The 19,871-nt window shown below is 48.5% G+C and overlaps 1 protein-coding gene across 2 annotated transcripts in view; it reads left to right on the top strand.

Moving 5' to 3' along the window:
• Slc7a1 (solute carrier family 7 member 1) overlaps positions 1–19,871 on the top strand; it is a 69,614-nt gene that overhangs the window by 32,958 nt on the left and 16,785 nt on the right. For both annotated transcript variants that reach the window (XM_041677953.1, XM_041677954.1), the window contains 3 exons: positions 12,203–12,586; positions 16,167–16,325; positions 18,896–19,070. In XM_041677953.1, coding sequence (XP_041533887.1) covers positions 12,217–12,586; positions 16,167–16,325; positions 18,896–19,070 — 704 coding nt within the window. In that variant the 5' untranslated portion in view covers positions 12,203–12,216. The remainder of the gene's footprint in view (positions 1–12,202; positions 12,587–16,166; positions 16,326–18,895; positions 19,071–19,871) is intronic.

The raw sequence follows: 19,871 nt of genomic DNA, 5'->3' as shown, positions 1-19,871 counted from the left end.
GTTTTTGCACTAGACTGTATTATTCGTTTCAACCCAACCTAACCAATGACTGTAGCCCCAAGTTGTCTTTGTTTGTGAATTCGGATATGGACCTCGGATCTTGCTTGTGCAGGATAAACACTCTTCCTCTGAACCTTGCATCCAGCCCCATCTTATTTTTAAAATTCCCAACTCTTTTTCAAGCTTGAGAGTTTTGAGTGGAGTTAGGGGTCTGGAGGGTAGAGGTTGAGGAATGAGGGGAAGCAGGGGGAGAAGTGGGGGAGTTGGCCAAGGTTGGCCAGAGAGACTGCCTTTCTTTTCTTTTTAAATAAAAGTAACACACACACACACACCCACAAATGTTTGGGTTCTGCATAGAAAAAGGGTGCCACTGGAAATATACTTTTAAAATCTATTGCTCTAGTCGGGGTGGTGGTGCACGCCTTTAATCCCAGCACTAATGAGGAAGAGGCAGGCGGATCTTTGGCAACATGGTCTACATAACGAGTTCCAGGACAGCCAGGGCTACATAGAGAGGTCCTGCGCTCCCCCAACTAATTAATTAATTAATTAAAATCCAAGTCATTGAGGGAGGGGATCTACTGCTGTGTTTTCTGTTGAATTACAAAGATTCACTGGTGTGGAGATTCCGTTCTTGCTGCGTTATCATCAGAAAACGTTGAAGGGTGGGGCTTTCAGTGTGGATAGCGGGCACACAGGGGTAAGGAGGGGTGTGTGTGTGTGTGTGTGTGTGTGAGCGCGCAGCAAACCTCTCTCACACACTCTTACGGCCATTTCTGGCCATTCGCAGTCCTCATTCTGTGCCTCTGTGAAAAATGCCCACATAATCAGGTTCAGCAGATCCTCCTTAATCAGAAGGCGTTTGTGGGAGACACAGCCTGTGTCACCTGTGAGCCTTGCAGGGAGGATTAAGAAGGGCGGAGGGAGGAGCCGGGGAGCGCGGATCTGTAGGGGAGATTAGGCTACAAGCAATACCTGTGAGTGAAGCTGCTGTCGCCTCATTAATAATGTCTTCCTGGCATTAACTCTGTTAATATTAATTCCATTATAATTAATAATCAGACCTTCCTGTCTTGGCCAGACATGGTTATGCCTCCGTCTTCAGGGGAGGGGTTGTCGTATACAGTAGGTGCTCAATAAATACTTGTTGTGCCTAAACAACCACTTGCTTTCTTCCCACATAGCTAGTGCACTGTGAGGTCAGGGAGGTGTATGGCTCATCTTTTGTAGGTTCTGCAATCCTAGAATGATGATGTCCCAGGGTGGAGACCTTTTTTTTTAGAGACGGGATGGCTCGGAGCTCCAGGCCCCAGACCAGGTTGGTCTCAGACTCAAAGATCCAGTCATCCCTGTCCCTCAAGAGCTAGGATTAAAGGTGTGTGCCACAATGTGCCAGGGACATATTTTTGATGTAACTATATTTTCTTTTTTTTTTTGTCAGTGTCATATGTATTTTATATATTTGCAATGTATTGTGGCCCATTTTCTTATGGTGTCGGACTGACTGGGCAGAGCTGCCGGCGAGGCAGGGTGAGGTAGCTAGCTCAGCTTAGAGATATTTCTGCAGCTTTACATCAAGGGGGCTATCCCAGCGTGGTGGCTTTGTCCACCAAACCAGCATGGAGGGGCTGCAAAGCAGATAGAGCCACGAATAACTGACCCGACTGCGGGAGAGACAGCATCACTGTGGGGTTCTAAGGGTCTCTGAGGTCCAGGGCTGCTTCAGGCTGTCGGAATGGGGATGTGGGAGAGCTCAGCTGGCTGTGCTAGGGTCTCCGGGCCCGTTAGTGTGCTGGCTGGTGGCTCGTTCCAGGATTCGCAGCCTTAGGGGGAACATGGTGGCATCGGCTACTCTTGAGAAATGCCTTAGGTTTTTGGTTGTACGGGAAAACGTGTTCTGGAATCTTAAAGGACTTTCTCATTGCTGTAGCAATCGAGGCGTCCTCAACGTAGGTTGTCTGGTGATGGGGTGGGGGGGGGGGGGGGACGGCGACAGTGGTTCTTGGTTAAGACCTATGTGGAAGTATCTGGATTCTGGTTTTAGGAGTTCTTTAAAGGGCTGGGAGTGTAATGCAGCAGTGTGTCTATCACATTCCATCCCGAGCACCAAACACCACACACACACACACACACACACACACACCACACACACACACACCACACACTCATACAAACACACACCACACGCTCATACACACACACACACCACACACTCATATACACACACACACACCACACACTCATATACACACACACACCACACACTCATACACACACACACACACACACCACACTCATACACACACACACACACCACACACACACCACACACTCATACACACACACACCACACTCATACACACACACACCACACACCACACACACACACACACCACACACACATACCACACACACACACTCATACACATACCACACACCACACACACACACACACACACACACACACACACACACTCATACACAAGCCTCAGATAGACCTATGGCTTTCTTCTCGGAGGTAGAATCGATTGTCAGAAAGAAGGGAGCATTTCACCTAGTTGGGTCTAGAACGTTGTCATTTGAGTGAGGCAGTGGGTCAAGTTCAGGTCCTGGAGTTTGTGCGGTTACCGTGTTACATTAGAACGATGAAAGCAAGCAGCTGACATAGCCACTGACCTATGATAGAAATCGTTCTTGGTGGCCACAACACTCTCCCAGGGGGCAGTTAGTTTCATTCCTTTAGAATTCCTCCAGCATTCTGGGTGCCTTTCTCCACCTCCACCTGGCCTCTGTGCTGGTCTCTGATCGTTTAGATAATAATAAGAATTCCGATCTTTGAAGACCTTTGAGTAACTGGCCCTTTTCTTCCTGTTCTCTGAAGGAATCTTATGCAGACCAAACTTTCTCTATTTGAGGCCTCCCGGGGTGGCCCTGTATGCACACTACACAGGAGGAAGCCTGTGGCAGGGACGCTCTGACTAGGAGATTTTGAAGACTGAGGACAGGCTTGGCCTGAAGGAATATTTCAGAATATAAATTCCGTCCTTTCAGAGTGAGCATCTGAGGTTTTGGCCACCAGTTAAGTGTGGCTTGGAATAAGACAGGAAGACCTACCACAAAAGGTGGCATTTCCTGTGTAGGGGTTATTTGCGTACGACTTCTGCCTAGATAGTACCCATGGCAACCAGGGGTGTGTGTTTTGTGTACCTGAAGACTCTTTGAGGAAACAGGGTCGAGAAAACTGGCAGGTAAGTACGGCAGGCTCTAACATTTGTTTATGCAAAGATGCTTTCACCAATCAGATTAAGATACTGTGCAAGGAGGCGTGGAAACAGGATGCTGTACCCCAGCAACGGGAAGTCCTTGGACTTGTCATGTTGTGTTGTGCGCCCCCCCTCAGTGTTTTTCACGACAAATCTGAATTAATCTTCCCCTAAGTCGAGGTGTGAATCTCAAGGAGTGAGTCCATGGCCAGGCTAGACTCCTCTAGGGATTGGTTCACAACACTCTCCCAGGGGGCAGTTAGTTTCATTCTTTAGAATTCCCTCCCTCCTGCCACTCCCTGGCTTCTAACCAACACAGCAGTTGTCTGCTGCCCCATGTGCCAGCTGCAGGTGTGTGTGTGTGTGTGTGTGTGTGTGTGTGTGTGTGTGCTGTTTCTCCCTAGTACTGGCTGGAGAGTAAAATTCCCTAGGAAATTTCCAGACCTGCACAGAGATGGAGAAAAACATAACAGAATCGCACAGACCTAATTACCAGCATTTCTTATGTAGACATGAGATGGGTTGACCCTGCCAGGGATCTTCTAATCTTCCCTTTTCCCTCCTGTTTGTTGATTTCATTAGAGAGATTTCTCCCTCTAATTCAGAAGCATTGCACACTTGTTATGGGGGAACAGTAAAAATTCAGGAAATAAGAGGCCTATAATCCTCTAGAGAGGCAATAGTCTCAGTCCTCCTGCCATGAAAAATATATATTCTTCTATTTTACAGACATAAAATATTTCAAGTGTGTTTGATCTTTCTGACTCTGACTTATCTGGAGTTCCCTCTACATACATTTTCCAAACCCCGGTGTCTCTATGATTTCTAGAATATTCCTACCATAACCCTGGTTGGTTCATGCAGCTGAAACTACCCACGTTTACCTCCCCCGGAGTCTCCCCCTCTTCACAGCCAGCAGCAGGAGGGCGTGGGTGATACCCTCGAAGTCCTTCTGCTGTGCTTGGAGGGATCAGTTCAGTTCTGCGTTCAGGAACTCGTTTCCCCAATGCCTGTCAGTCATTCTGTGTTTGTAGGTTTCAGATGGGGTGACCCAGTGAGAGCTGTCAGGCAGCAGGAGGCATGTTTGGACAAAGCTATGTCCGGCAAGGCAGGAATGAGAAAAGGTTTCACCTGCTTGTCCTGGCTGCTTGGGATTCTAAAGTAGGTTCAGGGTCAGTCGGGCTACATGGCTGTACTCCGATTGACACAAGACAAGTAGGTGCCTGGTGGTGTGACTAGCGTGCCTGAGGCTCTGGGTTTCATCCCCAGCACCAAAGAATAAACAATAACATCAAACCCAAACCGAGTCAGGTTAGCCCTGGCAGAGAACCCGGCTTTGGAAAGCAGGTGACTTGCGTTCAGGTCCTGGCCCTGCTACGTCTGAGCTATGTGAGTTGAGCAACATAACCATCGCGGCTCCACCCTTCTCTCCTTATAAGAGGACAGACAGCTGAACTTCTGACTTTAAAGACACGCTGCATGGGCCTGGCCTGGCTCCGGTGTCTCGTCTTGCTTCTTCCTACCAGGCCCCGCTCACCAAGTTGTGTTGTTTTGTTTTTTCTTCAGTTCCCTTGATTACTCCTTTTCTGCAGCTTCTTCTCTTTGTCTGCTTTTGAACCATTGGATTTTGTAGGAGTTCCATGGTTTTTTGTTGCTGTTGTTGTTTTGTTTTTCTATGTTGTTTGTGATGGTGGGAAGACTTGAGGAGGAGTGAGTGAAGTTTCTAGAAGTCCAGGAGGTAAGGTGTGTTCCCTGGTTTGCATGTATATTGGGACCAGCCCAGGTTCGTTGAGGTCATGCTGACTGAGTAAATGAATGAGCTGGGAAAGTATTCGCTGGCTAGCCAATCGAAAGTGAAATGGATTTAGGTAAGGTGTGTTCCCCGGTTTGCATGTATATTGGGACCAGCCCAGGTTTGTTAAGGTCGTGCTGACTGAGTAAATGAACAAGCTGGGAAAGTATTCGCTGGCTAGCCAATCAAAAGTGAAATGGATTTTTGCATGGAATCCTCTGCTTTATTATTGTTCCTGGTCCTCTTTCAACATGTTTCTGAAAGGAGCCACAGAAAATTGCTGTCACCATTCAGGATATCTTGAAGGCCCAGGGAAGTAACGGCCCCCATATTCCATCTCAGGGCAAGACGGATGAAGTCCACTTAATGGGCATTCCTGCTCCTCGGACCCAGACCCCAGTTACTCCTGCTCCATTGGGACTGCCCCTGGCAGGCTTGGGAGCCTCCTGTACCCCGTGCACATAGCTTGTCCATGTGTGTCCCTGAGAGGATCTATGTCGCTGTTCTGGTTGGTGTCTTCCATACTCGGGGTGGGTCGTTTCTGATTTGGGCTATCGGCTTTGAGAAGGCCTGTGTGTGGTGAGGCAGATGGAACTAGTGGGGTCTCTGTGACAAAGCAGGTTCAAACCCCACTGCTGTGAAGAAGCCAGAGCCGACCTCATGGCCTGCCTGTCTTGTCATCAAGATTTCAAAGGACAACAGTGACACTGGTGTGATGATAGAGATTCTAAGGTGGCTTTTAAGAAAAGCACAGTTGACTTTTTACATCGTCCCCCCATGCTTTATCCTGCTGGGGCCTCAGAAGACCTGCATTGCTGAGGCAGGGATAGTGATCTCCATGATTTGTGTGTGTGTGTGTGTGTGTGTGTGTGTGTGTGTGTGTGAACCATGTGCATGTGAGTGCCTGCGCAGCCAGAAGAGGGCCTTGGGTCCTTAGGGAGCAGGCTGGGTGCCTCTGTCACAGCCAGAGTTAGTCACACCCAGGCTTATTTGTTTGGGCCTCTGCAAGGTGTATGTGGGCTCTCGATACTGCTCTGCCATCTTGGAGCCATGAGAAAGTCCTTAACTTCTTACATGGCTGAGGCTATGTTAGTGGCTTCTCCCCCCCCCCCTACACACTCCCCTGCCCTCCCACCCCACATCTGTACCTTGGAGAACAGTTTGTTAGCATGGGGGTGCGAAGTGTCTTCAAAAGGCCTGTATATTGGGTGGGTCTCATCATTGAGAGGTTATTGGATCATAAGCCTCTACTTAACCAATGAATCAGCCCCCTGATGTTTCATGATTCAGTGGCATTCTTAGCTGACAGTGGTGTAGGTGGATTTTTCTTTGGGCTGCCAGCTGACAAGAAATGATACGGAGACACATTATTAATTATGAAAGCCTGCCCTTTAGCTTAGGCTTGTCCCACTAGCTCTTATAACTTAATTAACCCATTTATATTAATCTATGTTTTGCCTCGTGGCTTTTTACTTCTCTTCCATCTTGCCCCTCCTGTTTCCTCTCCTCTCTCTGCCCAGAAATCCCGCCTAACTCTCCCTGACTAGCTATTGGCCATTCAGCTCTTTATCAAACCAATCAGCCAGTGCCTTGGCAAAGAGACAGTAGAAAAGGATTTATTCCATAACACAGGACCTGCTTGGGGAAATGCGACGGGGGCATTCTCCTGGCTGTGTCTCGTCCTGGCTGCGTTCTTTGCTCTCTCTCTGGCCCCGAGAGGAGCCCTTTTTGCTGTAGCACATGACTGAGATGCTGTGACGTTCCTCCTCAGGTCTGGAACCAGTGAAGCCAGAGGAAATCTTCCTTCCCTTCTGTTTCTCTTGGGTGTTTGTCCCTGGTGGTTCCCCTATGGTTTTTGAAAGTTGTCCCAAGCCATGTCTGGCCCTCGACCCCAGGCCTCTTTCCTGCAGCTCCCCCGCATGACACGGGTTTAATTTTAGGATGGGAGGTCTGCCTTTGGCCTCTTTTGAATCAGCAAGAAGATAATGAGGCTCTCGGGCTTTCTGATGGTGTAAGAGGAGGTTGAGGTTAAAGTTATCAAGACCTGGACAACTGTCGGGCACTGCTGGCTGTCACAACAGCATTGTGCCTTACTGTGACAGGCTTGAGAGAGCCATTCGGTGTGTCTTGAGGGCCTCAGGAGAGGGTCACGTCTTAGAACCAAGGCTCCTGTGTGAGGTGAAGGGTCTGACTGGACTTGGAGCCTCTGCTGTGGGTGAGATGGCACATTTCTGGTTCTTTAGGAAAGCAGTGTCAGGAGGCACAGCTCAGCCATTTTCTGGATCTGCTCTCCTCTCTCAGGTCCCCTTATGCTATGTGCTATTTTCTGAAGTCATGTAATTTTTAAAGATTCAATATTTATTTAAATGAGTATCTATTTCTGATTACGTGTATGCAGTGCTCGTGAAGGCCCAGAGAGGGCATCAGATCCCCTGGAACTTGAGTTACAGACAGTTGTGAGCCACGATGTGGGTGTTGGGACCAGAACCCCAGTCTTGTGGAAGATGCTTTTATCTACTGAGTCCTATCTCCAGGCCTGTGTGGTTTTATTTGTTGGGGTTTTGTTTTGTTTTGTTTTAGATAAGGTTTCTCTGTGTAACAGTCCTGGTTGTCCTGGAACTTGACTTGTAGAACAGGTTGACCTTAAACTCACAAAGATCTGCCTGCCTCCCAAGTGCTGGGTTTAAAATTGTGTCACCATCGCCTGGCTTGTGTGATTGTTTTTAAAGGCTACATTGTTTTGTCTAATATTTCTGTAAATTCTTCATGGTTCTTATTAGACTGGTGTGTGACGGGGGGACGACACTTTCTCCTGTCTTTTTTACGTAATGACATCCAGAATGAAGTGAAATTTCAGTCAGAATTTGCGACTCTTTCGCGTGTTGATCCATTAGTGCCGTCCACACGTTACAGACGTGGTTTCCGTGAATGAAGGTTCTCCGGGGATGTGTGTTAAATGGCTGAGGTGTATCCTCCTGATACCGCTCCTCCCCAGACTCGCAGCCTCCCCTCAGACTTGCTCTTTTGTGTTTTGTTCCTGTTGAATCCTCTGGGTCAAGAATCCAGTGCCTTGTGAACACATGAATTCACCACAGACCAGAAGTGAATTCCTTTGATCACTTCTTTCATCATCTTGGCCATGGTCATTGTCTTAGTCAGGATTTCTGTTGCTGTGAAGAGACACCATGGCCACAGCAACTCCCTATAAAGGAAAACATTTAATTCGGGCTTGGTTTACAGTTTCAGAGATTTGGTCCATTATTATCATGAAGGAGACATGGCAGCGTGGAGCTGAGAGTCTTACATCTTGATCTGCAGGCAGCAAGAAGAGACTAAGGCACACTCTTTCCAACAAGGCCACACCCACTCCAACAAGGCCACACCCACTCCAACAAGGCCACACCTCCTAGTAGTGCCTAATGGGGCTGTTTTCATCCCAAACCACCATAGTCATGACGACTGTCTTCTTTCCCTTTTCCTTTCTACCTTGAAATCACTTCCTCTCCATAACCTTCTCCTTCATCGTCACCAATGCTCCTCCTCCACAATGGCCAGCATCCTACAACGCTCTTTTTTTTTTTTTTGGACCTGGTAGCAGGTCCCTATATTGTGAGCATCCCGCCCTTCATATGAAAGCTCCAAGCCCCCACACGCCACGGTCCACCAGGTGCAGGGCTTGGCCAGCTCCTGTGTTGTCTCTAGCGACTGTGTGGTGTGGTTTCTTAAACCCTGAACAAATGCAAACTTTCTTCTGTTCCCCGCGGGAATGGTGGGTTAGTGTGTCACACCAGACAGCAGGCGGGAGCTGGCCGTGAGGGCACAGGCCATTCTGAAAACCCAGAAAGACACGGGTGTGTTAAGGTTTTAAAGGATGACATTTGGGGACAGTGTCTAATAGCTTCTTTCTAACCCCTCTCTCCACACACCATCAGACCGGAAGGAATCAGAGATTAAATTTGAGACTAAAAAGGTCATATCACTCTTAACTCTCCGCTTTGAGATTTAAAATATAGAGCTCAAGGAAATCTTTCTGAAGCCCTGGCCTATTGGATCATTTCACTTCTATTGTTGTTGTTGTTGTTATTATTATTATTATTCAAGGTGAGTTTCTTTGAGTAGCCCTAGCTTGTCCTGGAACTTGCTCTGTAGACCAGGCTGGCCTTGAACTCACAGAGATCCACCTGTCTCTACCTCCTGAGTGCTGGGATTAAAGGTGTGTGCCACCACACCTTTTACTTCTGTTTTTACTTCTGTTTTTTGAAAGATTTATTTGTTATTGTTTTTAATTGTGTGTAACACACACTTACACACACATCCACAGGAGGCCAGAGCTATTGGATGCGCTTGAGCACGGAGTCACAGGCATTTGTGATCTGCCTGATGTGAGCAGTGGGAATTGAACTCGGGTCCTCTTGCAAGAGAGGTGCATGTAACCACCGAGCCTGCTCTCCAGCTCTGTTTGACTTTTGTTTGTACTTGGCAATAGCTAGGGTACAGTTTGGAGATAGAGTTTCTATGGGAAAGGAACACATCGCTCCTAAGGCAAGTGTTCTGTAACAATCAGTACGGAATATGACGGGGCAGAGACTTCACGTTGCAAAGACTCCTATCAATACCTGTAATAAACATCAGTCGGGATGCTGTGTGCACATCACCCTCCCGCCCGAAACGGCTAGCCTAGTCTAGATCCTGCTTTCCTCACCTGGCGACTTCCTGTGTGAGTCCCAGCGGCAGGAAGTCGGCCTCCGATTTACTGCTGGGATTGCAAATGAATGGATTTCTCTATACAGAGATACCTCATCTCTTCCGCAACTGCTGGTGGTAAGTCCCGCTGCGGAGGCCTCGCCTTAGTGGAAGAGGTGGACCGATGCATCCAAATCACTGACATCATCTTCCTGAGAGTTTTTAAATATCTCTGAAGAGACACAAAGTGTCTCTGAGTGTAGTGAATTAGTATTGCATCTCCTCTCACCCCACAGGGCGGAAATGGACACCTTGCTGTCTCAGTTAGGGAGACAGTTAGTGTCCTCTTCAGCAGCCCACAGCACCTGGCACAGCCTTGCTCCCAGCTGTGCCCCCTCTCACTTCCCTGTCACCAAGGGATACGCCAATGGCAGAGGGCCTTTTTCTTGCATGTGTTTGGGGGGATGTGAGCGACAGCCCTGTGGTTACACTTTCTTACCCTCCTCACAATGCCTGGAGACCAGGAGGACCTCTCTATCTGGTTAATGATCCTCAGTCTGAAGGCGACTTTGAAGTCCTTGCAGTATCAGTGAGTTGGTTCTTGGAGTGGGTGTTCGCTGGCGTCCTGTCTTTGCTGGTGGAGACCCAGGTAGGTCTGTCCCTAAGTATTTTGCACCCAGGCCTAGCCAAAAGAGCCGTTTTGTCCTGGTCTGAGGTCTCTGAGTTCACTTTCTACGCTAAGGGAACTATGCAGAAATCCATTCCTGGGGTATGGCTCTCAAGAGGCGATGTGGGGAAGTTGTACGTTTTACTTTCTTCAACACGCTGGGGCTGGAGTGAGGGGCAGCATGCATACTGGGCAAGACTTCAAGCGCTGAGTCCCACCCCTAGGGCTGCGACGTTCTTTTCATACCCAAGCACAGGCTTTGTGCAGCAGGGTCGTTTGCCAAAGCTGAACCTTCGCTGTCAATGGCTAACCCAAGCACTTACTTGCCAGTTGATTTTGTCCATGTGTCCCCTGTATGCAGCAGTATCAGGACTCAGTACTTCCTACTTCTCCTGGCACCCAGAGTCTTGGCCTGATGTTCAGGAAGCTTGCTACTTCCCAGGCACGCTGCCCGCTTAGCAGACACCAGCATCCAAAAATAATCCCTTCCTTGTAGACACTGGAAAGCCATCGAACTCTCTTACATGGACTTCACACTCTGGGGTTCTGGGATTTTCCCTCTCTGTGACCTGCCCATCATTTCCTTGAGATTCCACCCCCACTTAGGTGTTGGGGGCCATCACTTCCTTCCCACCTGCAGGGCTGCCTGGATCCCAGAAGAGGATCAGAGCACTGGGACCCCTGTGACCTTGTTTGACCCTAGTTACAAGTTATTTTTCCTCCTCCAACAGGGGGATTCCCAGGTCTAACTAAAACTTTTACGGGTCTCGATGACACAATTTTCTACAGAGCCAGCAGATAAAACACAGGAAGAAACAGCCGCAGCGACTTCGTGGCCTGGAGCTTGCGGTGATGTCAGGAGACAGGCACGCTATCGCTGCCATGGGTGGTTAGGAGTAGACTTTTCCAGACCTGAGACTTCTTTTTATCAGCATCTTACTTCATTGTTGACCCAAGTCAGGTCAACAAAAGACCAACTGATGGTCAAGATGAAAACTGTGAAGGGCAAAAGAAAGAATAACTGTAGTCTTCCGAAGCTGTCCTGGTGGCTCCTCTCTGCACATGCCTGCTGCCGCTGACGTAAACTCTTCCTCCGAAACAGACAGCTTTATGTTTAAAGAAAGACGGTGAAGATAGTTCAGACTTCGCATAAAGCCTGTGCCCGGTTTCTTCTGTTATTTGTTTGTTTGTTTATTCTACGGGTTGATCCCACGGACTAGAGCAGTGATCTCAACCTTGAGAAGGCTGCGACTCTTTAATGCATTTGCTCATCATGGTGTGGTGACCCCCAACCATAAAATTATTCCATTGCTACTTCATTGCTGTAATTCTGCTGCTGTTATGAATCGTGATGTAAATACCTGACGTGCAGAATATCTTGACCCACGGGTGGAGAGCCGCTGAGCTCGGGAGTACTGGCTTGCTCAAGACTTAGGGGTTTTAGTAATTACTGTATAATTTGGTTGCGTTTCGTTATAATACAGTATAAGTCACAGCTGAAGTTGGGAACAGTGTCACTCAGTTAGCTGTCACCTGGACCCATAAGAACTAAAATGAATGTGGAGGCCCCGGCATCTGGGACAGGGCAACTCTGTGTATCTGTGTGTCCTGGAAAACCCCGAGACCGTCCCCATGAAATCTGACGGTTGTTGGTGGAATGCTAAGCTGAAAATGTTGTAGCAGTGATGTTTTTTATAAAGGGCTTCGTCCCTGTGCTCCATCCTGCAGCAATGTGAGGTTGCAGGTGACACATGGCAGTGGCTGAACCAAAGACTGAGTCTTTCTCTTCTCTGCCAGGTTTGCTCAGCACAATGGATTGCAAAAACCTGCTCAGCCTGGGCCAGCAGATGCTGCGTCGGAAGGTGGTGGACTGCAGTCGGGAGGAGAGCCGCCTGTCCCGCTGCCTCAACACCTTTGACCTGGTAGCTCTTGGGGTAGGCAGCACCTTGGGTGCTGGTGTCTATGTCCTGGCTGGCGCAGTGGCCCGTGAGAATGCTGGTCCCGCTATCGTCATCTCCTTCCTGATCGCTGCCCTGGCCTCGGTGCTGGCTGGCCTGTGCTATGGCGAATTTGGTGCCCGCGTCCCCAAGACAGGCTCAGCCTACCTCTACAGCTACGTGACGGTGGGGGAGCTCTGGGCCTTCATCACCGGCTGGAACCTGATCCTCTCCTACATCATTGGTATGTCCTTGGGTCTCCTCTAGCCTGCAGCCTTTGTCCTCTGACCCCTGTTTGTTATGGACGCTCTCCTCTCCCCCAAAGACTGACTGAGTGTCTCTCCAGGGGCTTCCAGCTTGACAGCTGTGTGTGTGCCTCTCGCTTTTAGCAGGGAATAAGGGATCTTTAGGAGTCACTGTTGTGACGTCACTCATCTGCATCTGTCCTGGTTCACTTTCTGTTGCTGTGACAAACAAGACCAAAAGCAACTTGGGGACACAGGGATTTATTTCAGGTTACAGATTGCATTCCATCAGTGAGGGAAGTCAGAGCAGGAAGCTGGAAGCAGGGGCTGGAGCAGAGAACCTGGAGGACATTACTTACTGGCTTGCCTACTTATGCTACCCAGGACCATCAGCCCTGGGGTGGCTGGCACCCGTAGTCAGCTCATTCTCCACATCCATCATTAACCATGAAAAGCCCCGAAGACTTGCCTACGGGCCATTCTGGTGGAAATGCCCTTTAGTTAAGGCTCTCTCTTCCCCATGACTGCGACTTGTGTGAAATAGACAAAAAGCTAACGAGTGCAGCACCCATGAGCGGGGACCAAGCCAGGCCAACTACGACCATCCTTGCTGATCCGTTGGATGCATAGGATAATTCTAACTTTAAAACGTAGTGTTGTTTTTGCTAGGCCCCCCTCCCGTCATTGCAGTAAACATATCACCATAGACGACACTTTGGGAGACAGAAAAGTACAAAGAATAGAAACACCCAACCTGATAACGAGCAGAAACAGTATTTACTGAGTATCACTTTGCTCTGGCCATTTTACTGGAGGTGTGTGATGCTAACAGTTAGGGCCTTCCCATTGTTAACAAGTTAGGGTTGAGGAGAGATGCAGGGGCTCGCATATGCTAGACATATGTCCTTCCACTAAGTTATACTCCCAACTCCTAAGTGTGTATGTGTGTGTGGATTCTCTTTATAAATCAAAATATCTTAAAGGTTTCTCCATGGCAATATTCCATTGACTGCTTCTTCTTGTGTCTATGGGTTTATAAGTACAAGACACCTTACTGCACGACCTTCTGCACTGTTTGGATTATACTTGTTGTTCTCCTAAATAATTACACATGTACTTGTAGACACAGCCAGTTTCTTCCCCTTGAAGCTACTTAAGAAGCAGAAGGTCTAGGTCTAAATTTCTGCCTGTTTTAAACCATTGTTCGCTCTGGTCCTCCATCCCACCCAGCCTTTCTTCCAAACAGGGTTCCTCTGTAGCTTTGGTGCCTGTCCTGGATCTAGCGCCGTAGACTAGACTGGCCATGAACTCACGGAGATCCACCTGCTTCTGCCTTTCAAGTGCTGGGATTAAAGGCCCACCCAGCCTTTCTTATATACGTCACCAAGCGTTAGCATTAAACACAACCGCCTGTGAAATCCCAGTCTACTCCCCTCTCGCAGCGAGCCCTGGCCATGGTCCTGTCGCCGCCTTCAGGGACCTCCTGGTCCTGTCAGGTTGCATGGGGGATGTCATAGCCAGCTCGTTCGGCTATCACTGATGCCCAGGCGGTTCTTCTCTCTCCTAGCAGCTCCAGCGTCTGCGAGCCAGCAGAGCTTGCTCTAGTGGTTCTAATGTAAAATTCATCATTGTTCTTTTCCTGTTCAGCTTTCAGCCTTGCAACCACAGATGCCGCTCACATGGCAACACTTCTCAGTGGGAGCGGAGCTTTTGAAAATAGGCTGTTATGTTTCCAGGAGGTTTACCTGGGCGTAAAACAGCTGTGAACTTGAAGTGTTGGTTGCTGTTAGACCAACAAAATCACAGTCTTTCCCGGAGTCCCAGAGTTCTGAGACTCATGAAAACGAGCTGGGAATCCATACTCGGCTTTGCTATTGAGGGAGGAGAGTTTTTCGATTTTAAAGAATATGACTATGGTTATGCATTTTAAAGTCGTGATTCTGAAATGGGAACAGGGTGGCCTGGGAAGGAAGGCTGGGGTATCCCGCAGTGCAGGGCTTGGAACGTCTCTGCAGCAAGCGGCTTCCTTGAGCAGGCAGGGCAGACAGACCATTTTTCTCCATTAGGCTCATAGCCTTCGTGCACAGAATTACTAATAAGTGGATGAAAAATGAGGTTAAAGTTTTGAGTTGTTGGAAAAACACTTAGCAGGAAAGCAAATAATGAAGTTGAGTCCTTGTGTGGATCCCCCCTGCGTTCTATGGTCAATTCAGACCCTAGTCCTGGGCAGGGCCCCTGGAATGAAAGGAAAAGGCCAGGTGAGAATATTGGCCCTCCAGTGCCCTTTCTTAACAGACAGCACAGCAGAGGCAGTGGGCATCTTCAGAATCAAAGAAAGGGAACGAGAGCAGACAGTACTGCCGGCTGTCGGGGCACAGCCCCCTCGTTCTCTGTAGCTAGGGCACTTGGGTCTGGCTCCTAGAAGTAAGATGAGCCTTCACCGTGGTCTTGCAGTCTGGGGGAAACCATGACCCCTGGGTTCAGGTACAAAGTGGCAGGCTTGGGTGGTATAGGCTTGGCCCAGAGATGATGTCACTTCATCTGTAGACCACCTCTGAGGTGAGTTCTCAGGGCATGGTGCCAAGGGTTCATGGGAGGACTTCCCTAGCAGTGCTTACCAGACTGCATTTGGAAGTCGGTTTCCTGACTTGTCGGTGTTAGTCCTTTGAGTAAATCAAACGAGCAAATGATGTCAGGCTGCGTCAATTGCGGAGGGCAGTTATTTATTTATTTTATTGTGATATACACATGCACATGCACTCACATTCACGCTCATACATGTCATGCTGTGTGTTTTACCTGCACATCCAGATGCTTCCCCGCCCATCAGTGTTACATACTAATATGTAGATCATATAACTAAAGTATCAAAATGAATGTGGTATGCTCTTGGGATTTCAGTACTTGGGAAGCTGAGGCAGTTTGAATCCAGCCTAGGCTGTATGCCAAGACCCTGCCAATCAACGCTCCCCTCGAAAATATAAATATAGTGAAAATACAGGCAGTCCAAGTGCAGACCCTCCACAATGTCCTCACCTAGAAGCAGCGTCTCACTCCTGTCCCTCAAGGGCAGGGCTGACTCTCCAGCATTGCCACAGGCGAAATATTGCTAGACCCTTAAAAGATAAAATTCAGAGAGTGACTTCTACTGAATGCACTTTGCTGTCGCTATATTAATACACAGCTGAAAAATCCGAAGTCTGAATTTATGATCAAGATTTACTCTTGTACATCAGTGTAGCGCGCGCACACACACCCACCCCCCCCCCCCCCCACACACACACACACACGCGCGCGCGCATGCGCGCGCGCGCCTGAAACACAGTATAGATCTTGGCTGAGGACACAATGTACTTCTTTCTGAGCTCCAGCAGCCCCTGGGAGCATCTGGCTTCACCCCCCCGTCCCCCCCCAGGCTGTCGAGCTGCCCCTTCTGTTGTAGCATAGGCTGTGGTTCAGCTTCCACAGCTCCATGGCGACGTGGCAAGAAGACCCTGAATGGGCGCTGTCACGGCAGACCTGAGGAGGGGCCTCCGCTAACCACCACTCCTGTAATTGTCACCGTGTGTTTTGTGGCAGGTACTTCAAGTGTGGCAAGAGCCTGGAGTGCGACGTTCGACGAGCTCATAGGCAAACCCATTGGACAGTTCTCACGTAATCACATGGCCCTGAATGCCCCCGGGGTGCTGGCCGAAAACCCTGACATATTAGCTGTGATTATAATCCTCATCTTAACAGGTAAAGCCCCATTTTGACAGACAGGCTGTGTTGGGGGCAATGGGTAAAACTCCTGTTGTAAGATTACTTTGTTTCTTACACTTATTTGTCCGTTCATGTATTGGTGATACTAGCGGTGGAACCCTCAGCCTCACCAGGCATGACCAGTGCTGTTACCAACCACCAAGCAAGACCCCAGCCTCTCTTGCTTACTTGCTTGGTCTCTTTGGTGCCTCTCCCGACTTTCTATGGTTTCTTTTGTAATGTATGTAGATAGTTTGGTTTTCTCCCCATCCCCATGGTTGCTTACAGATTATCCCAGGGTTTGCCTGTGTAACAACTGCTGAGGTCTGTGGTGCAGTCTCCGGTGAGGTCTTGTTAGCACTGAAGGCTGTCCCTCCTTTTGACTCAGTGGGTGACCATTTGAATAGTAGTTCCTCTGCCAGGAAAACGTGGGGCAGCGAGCGCCCTCTGGAAGAGGAATGTACGTCTGGGCTCTAAGGCATTTGGGGCGGTTTTACTGACACTTTGGCAACCATGAAAACATCCTGTCACTGTGTAAGTCGTGCTTGCAGAATTTGAAAGTTCCAGGTGCTGCAGGACACCGCCAATGACAGTTGCTCGCTGGTGACAGTGGTCTGTGTCCCTGATGCTCTCCACAGAGCATTTGCTAGACCCACACGGAACATAGTTCTCATCAGACGTTAGAAGTTATGAAGTCCTGGATAAATCTTGAAATTTTCCTTCCACACTGCTCAGCCGAAGTCACCTCACGCAGGCCAGCCTTGGCAGTATTCTCGGTCCAGCTGGCAGAAGCAAATATCAGAAAATATGTTTGCACTACTCTAGTTAGGTTTTTGTTTTCATGAACACGAGAGGGAGGGACACTGAAGAAAACAACACACAGGAGCATAGTGGCATGTTCCCCTCTGATTATTGACTCCTTCAGTATTTCTGAATTCATCTGATGGGTTTTTAATAAATGTGTAGAGGTTACCAATGGGAAGGGCATGATCTCAGATCATACTGGTTGGTTCCTGGGTGACATTGGCCCCCTTCTCAGTGTAGTAATAAGAGCGGCGGGGCTGCATCCCCGGCACCCGGCCACCCCCACGGCTAGCTTTACCCAAAATAATTACACGGACACTGTATTCTTTTAAACACTGCTTGGCCCTTTAGCTCTAGCACTTACAGGCTAATTCTCACATCCCGATCAACCCATCTCTAATAATCTGTGAGAACCAGTCTTACCCGGAAGATTCTAGCCTAGTCCATCCTGGGTCGGAGCTTCATGGCGTGTGTCTGCCCTGGAGCAGGGCATGGTGTCTCTCTCAGGCGTCTGCTCCCGAGAGAAGAGCTGTGGAGTCTGAGCTCACTTCCTCTTCCTGCCAGTGTTCTGTTCTGTTTACTCCTCCCACCTATCTTCTAACCAATAAAATGGGCCAAGGCAGTTCCTTTATTAGCCAATGACCTTCCTCCATCATCTCAGGTCTCTCACAAGTTAGCCATGTGATAACTGTCTTTCTATCACTGTAGTTCGCGTCGTCTCAAGAAATAAGGTTTATTTAGGCTCACAGTGTTTGAGGCTTCAGTTTGGTCAGCTTGCCCCATTATTTCAGGTCTGCAGTGTGGAGGAATATTGTCATGGGACCATGAGACTGAGCCAAACTGTTCATTCCTGACTGGACAGAGAAAGAAAGGAAGGGGCCCCATCCTGCCCTACATTCTACAATTCCCTTCAAGGGCAGCCTCCATAACTGAGATCTCCCAGTATACCCTACCTTTTGAAAGTGCTCTGACTCCCAACAGCACCACCTAGTGGAATATACTTTAACTACATGAGCGCTGTGTGTGTGTGTGTGTGTGTGTGCGCGCGCGTGTGCACGCATACACATGTGTAAGAGAGGCACTTAAAATTCCAAACTGTGGGAGTCCCAAGGCTGTGAGGATGTTTTGGGATCACTTGATTATTCTGTTTTGTTTTTTTAATGTGAGTTTATGAGCTAGAGCTGGTTAAACTTAGACATTATTTTATGTATACTAAGTATGAGGAGGGACCATATATGCTACCAGTTCCTAGAACACGAAAAATGGTCACTGCCATCATGACTGGTATCACCAAGTAAATCTGCGTCATTCCTCATCGATTAACCCCTCATCCCACCAAGAAATTGAACCAAATGACATTTCCTCAGAGAGATTAAATTCCCTTTAACTTCCTTGTATTCTCTTTCCCCTGCTTGATGTAAGGATCAAGAGTTTGCCCATCCTCCACCAAGGGCTTGCTCGTTGTGGAAGGCTGACTGCCATAGTCCAGACTTCTGCAGACCTTGAGGGCAGCACAATGCCCTCCTCCAATCCCTAAGGATCCGGAACGTGAGCATCTCACTATCTGTGGTTGTTTCGATTTCTGCTCCTAGAGCAACACACAGTTCAGCCGTGTTCCCTGAGACTCAGAGATCTTTGGAGGTCCCGTGCCCATTGTCTTCCTCCTCCCCTGTCTTTTTGTCCCCTGTCCCCGAATGATCAGAACTCGTATGTGGTACGTGGCCAACACTTCCACACGGCTTTCTGTTTGTGCCTTTTCTTAGGCTTGTTAACTCTTGGTGTCAAAGAGTCAGCCATGGTCAACAAAGTGTTCACCTGCATTAATGTCTTGGTTCTGTGCTTCATCATGGTGTCGGGATTCGTCAAAGGGTCCGTTAAAAACTGGCAGCTCAAGGAGGAGGACTTCTGGAATAGATCCAGCCCTCTCTGTGGGAACAAGTGAGTTTGTTTTATGTGTTCCTTTGGCATGCGACAGTTCTCTGTATTTGGTATTTTGAGTCACATACAGGTGATGCAGTTTGTAGGATAACACATACCTTTAAATATTACGTGATTTTTAACTTATCTTGTAAAAGTGCTTTGCTTTGTTTTCCTTTTCCAGTGAAATAGCTGGAGTTTTATTTTTAAAAGATAATTGATTAATGTATTTATTTACTGTGTAAACCTAGCCGGCCTCCATCTCCTGGAGATCCACCTGCTTTTGCTTCCCATGTGCTGGGACCAAAGGTGTTCAGCTACCGTGTTTTCTGCAAGTCCCAGACGTTGAGGAAACAAAGCCCAATAGTTACAGTGTCATTTTAATCTTGGTCAAATTTTCAGCTGCATCTTTGTGTCTCATGACACACAAGGGGAAGTTGTCTGTGGTTCTGTTTTTATTAAGGCTAGTGCTGAAATTGCCATGATGAGGGGACTTTTGTGAGACACCGTGGCTTTCTCTGAGAGCGGCTGGCCACCTCGGAAGCCCAGATGTCTTCATTTGCTCTGTCCTGTGTGGTGGCGACTCTTGGCGTCCATCACTCCTTAGTGCTGGACAGGGTGTGCGAACATACCCTAGATTTTTCCAGAAGGGAAACTAGAATAAGATACAGACAGGGTATGCCTACAGTTTCTGAAGGTGAGCCTGGCACACCTCTTCCACATCCCCTCCCCAGCCCATCCACATGCTTCTACCCGCTACCCCCGTCTTTATTCTCTCCACCAGAATCCAGTGATTAGCCACATGTAGCTACAGAGGAGGCT

The sequence above is a fragment of the Microtus oregoni genome, unplaced genomic scaffold (genome assembly GCF_018167655.1).
Source record: "Microtus oregoni isolate MIOR12 unplaced genomic scaffold, Mior012 000029F_ref0000214, whole genome shotgun sequence".
NCBI lineage: Eukaryota > Metazoa > Chordata > Mammalia > Rodentia > Cricetidae > Microtus > Microtus oregoni.
The sequence above is the reverse complement of the archived record's forward strand: the minus strand, read 5'-3'. Positions and strand labels throughout refer to the sequence as shown.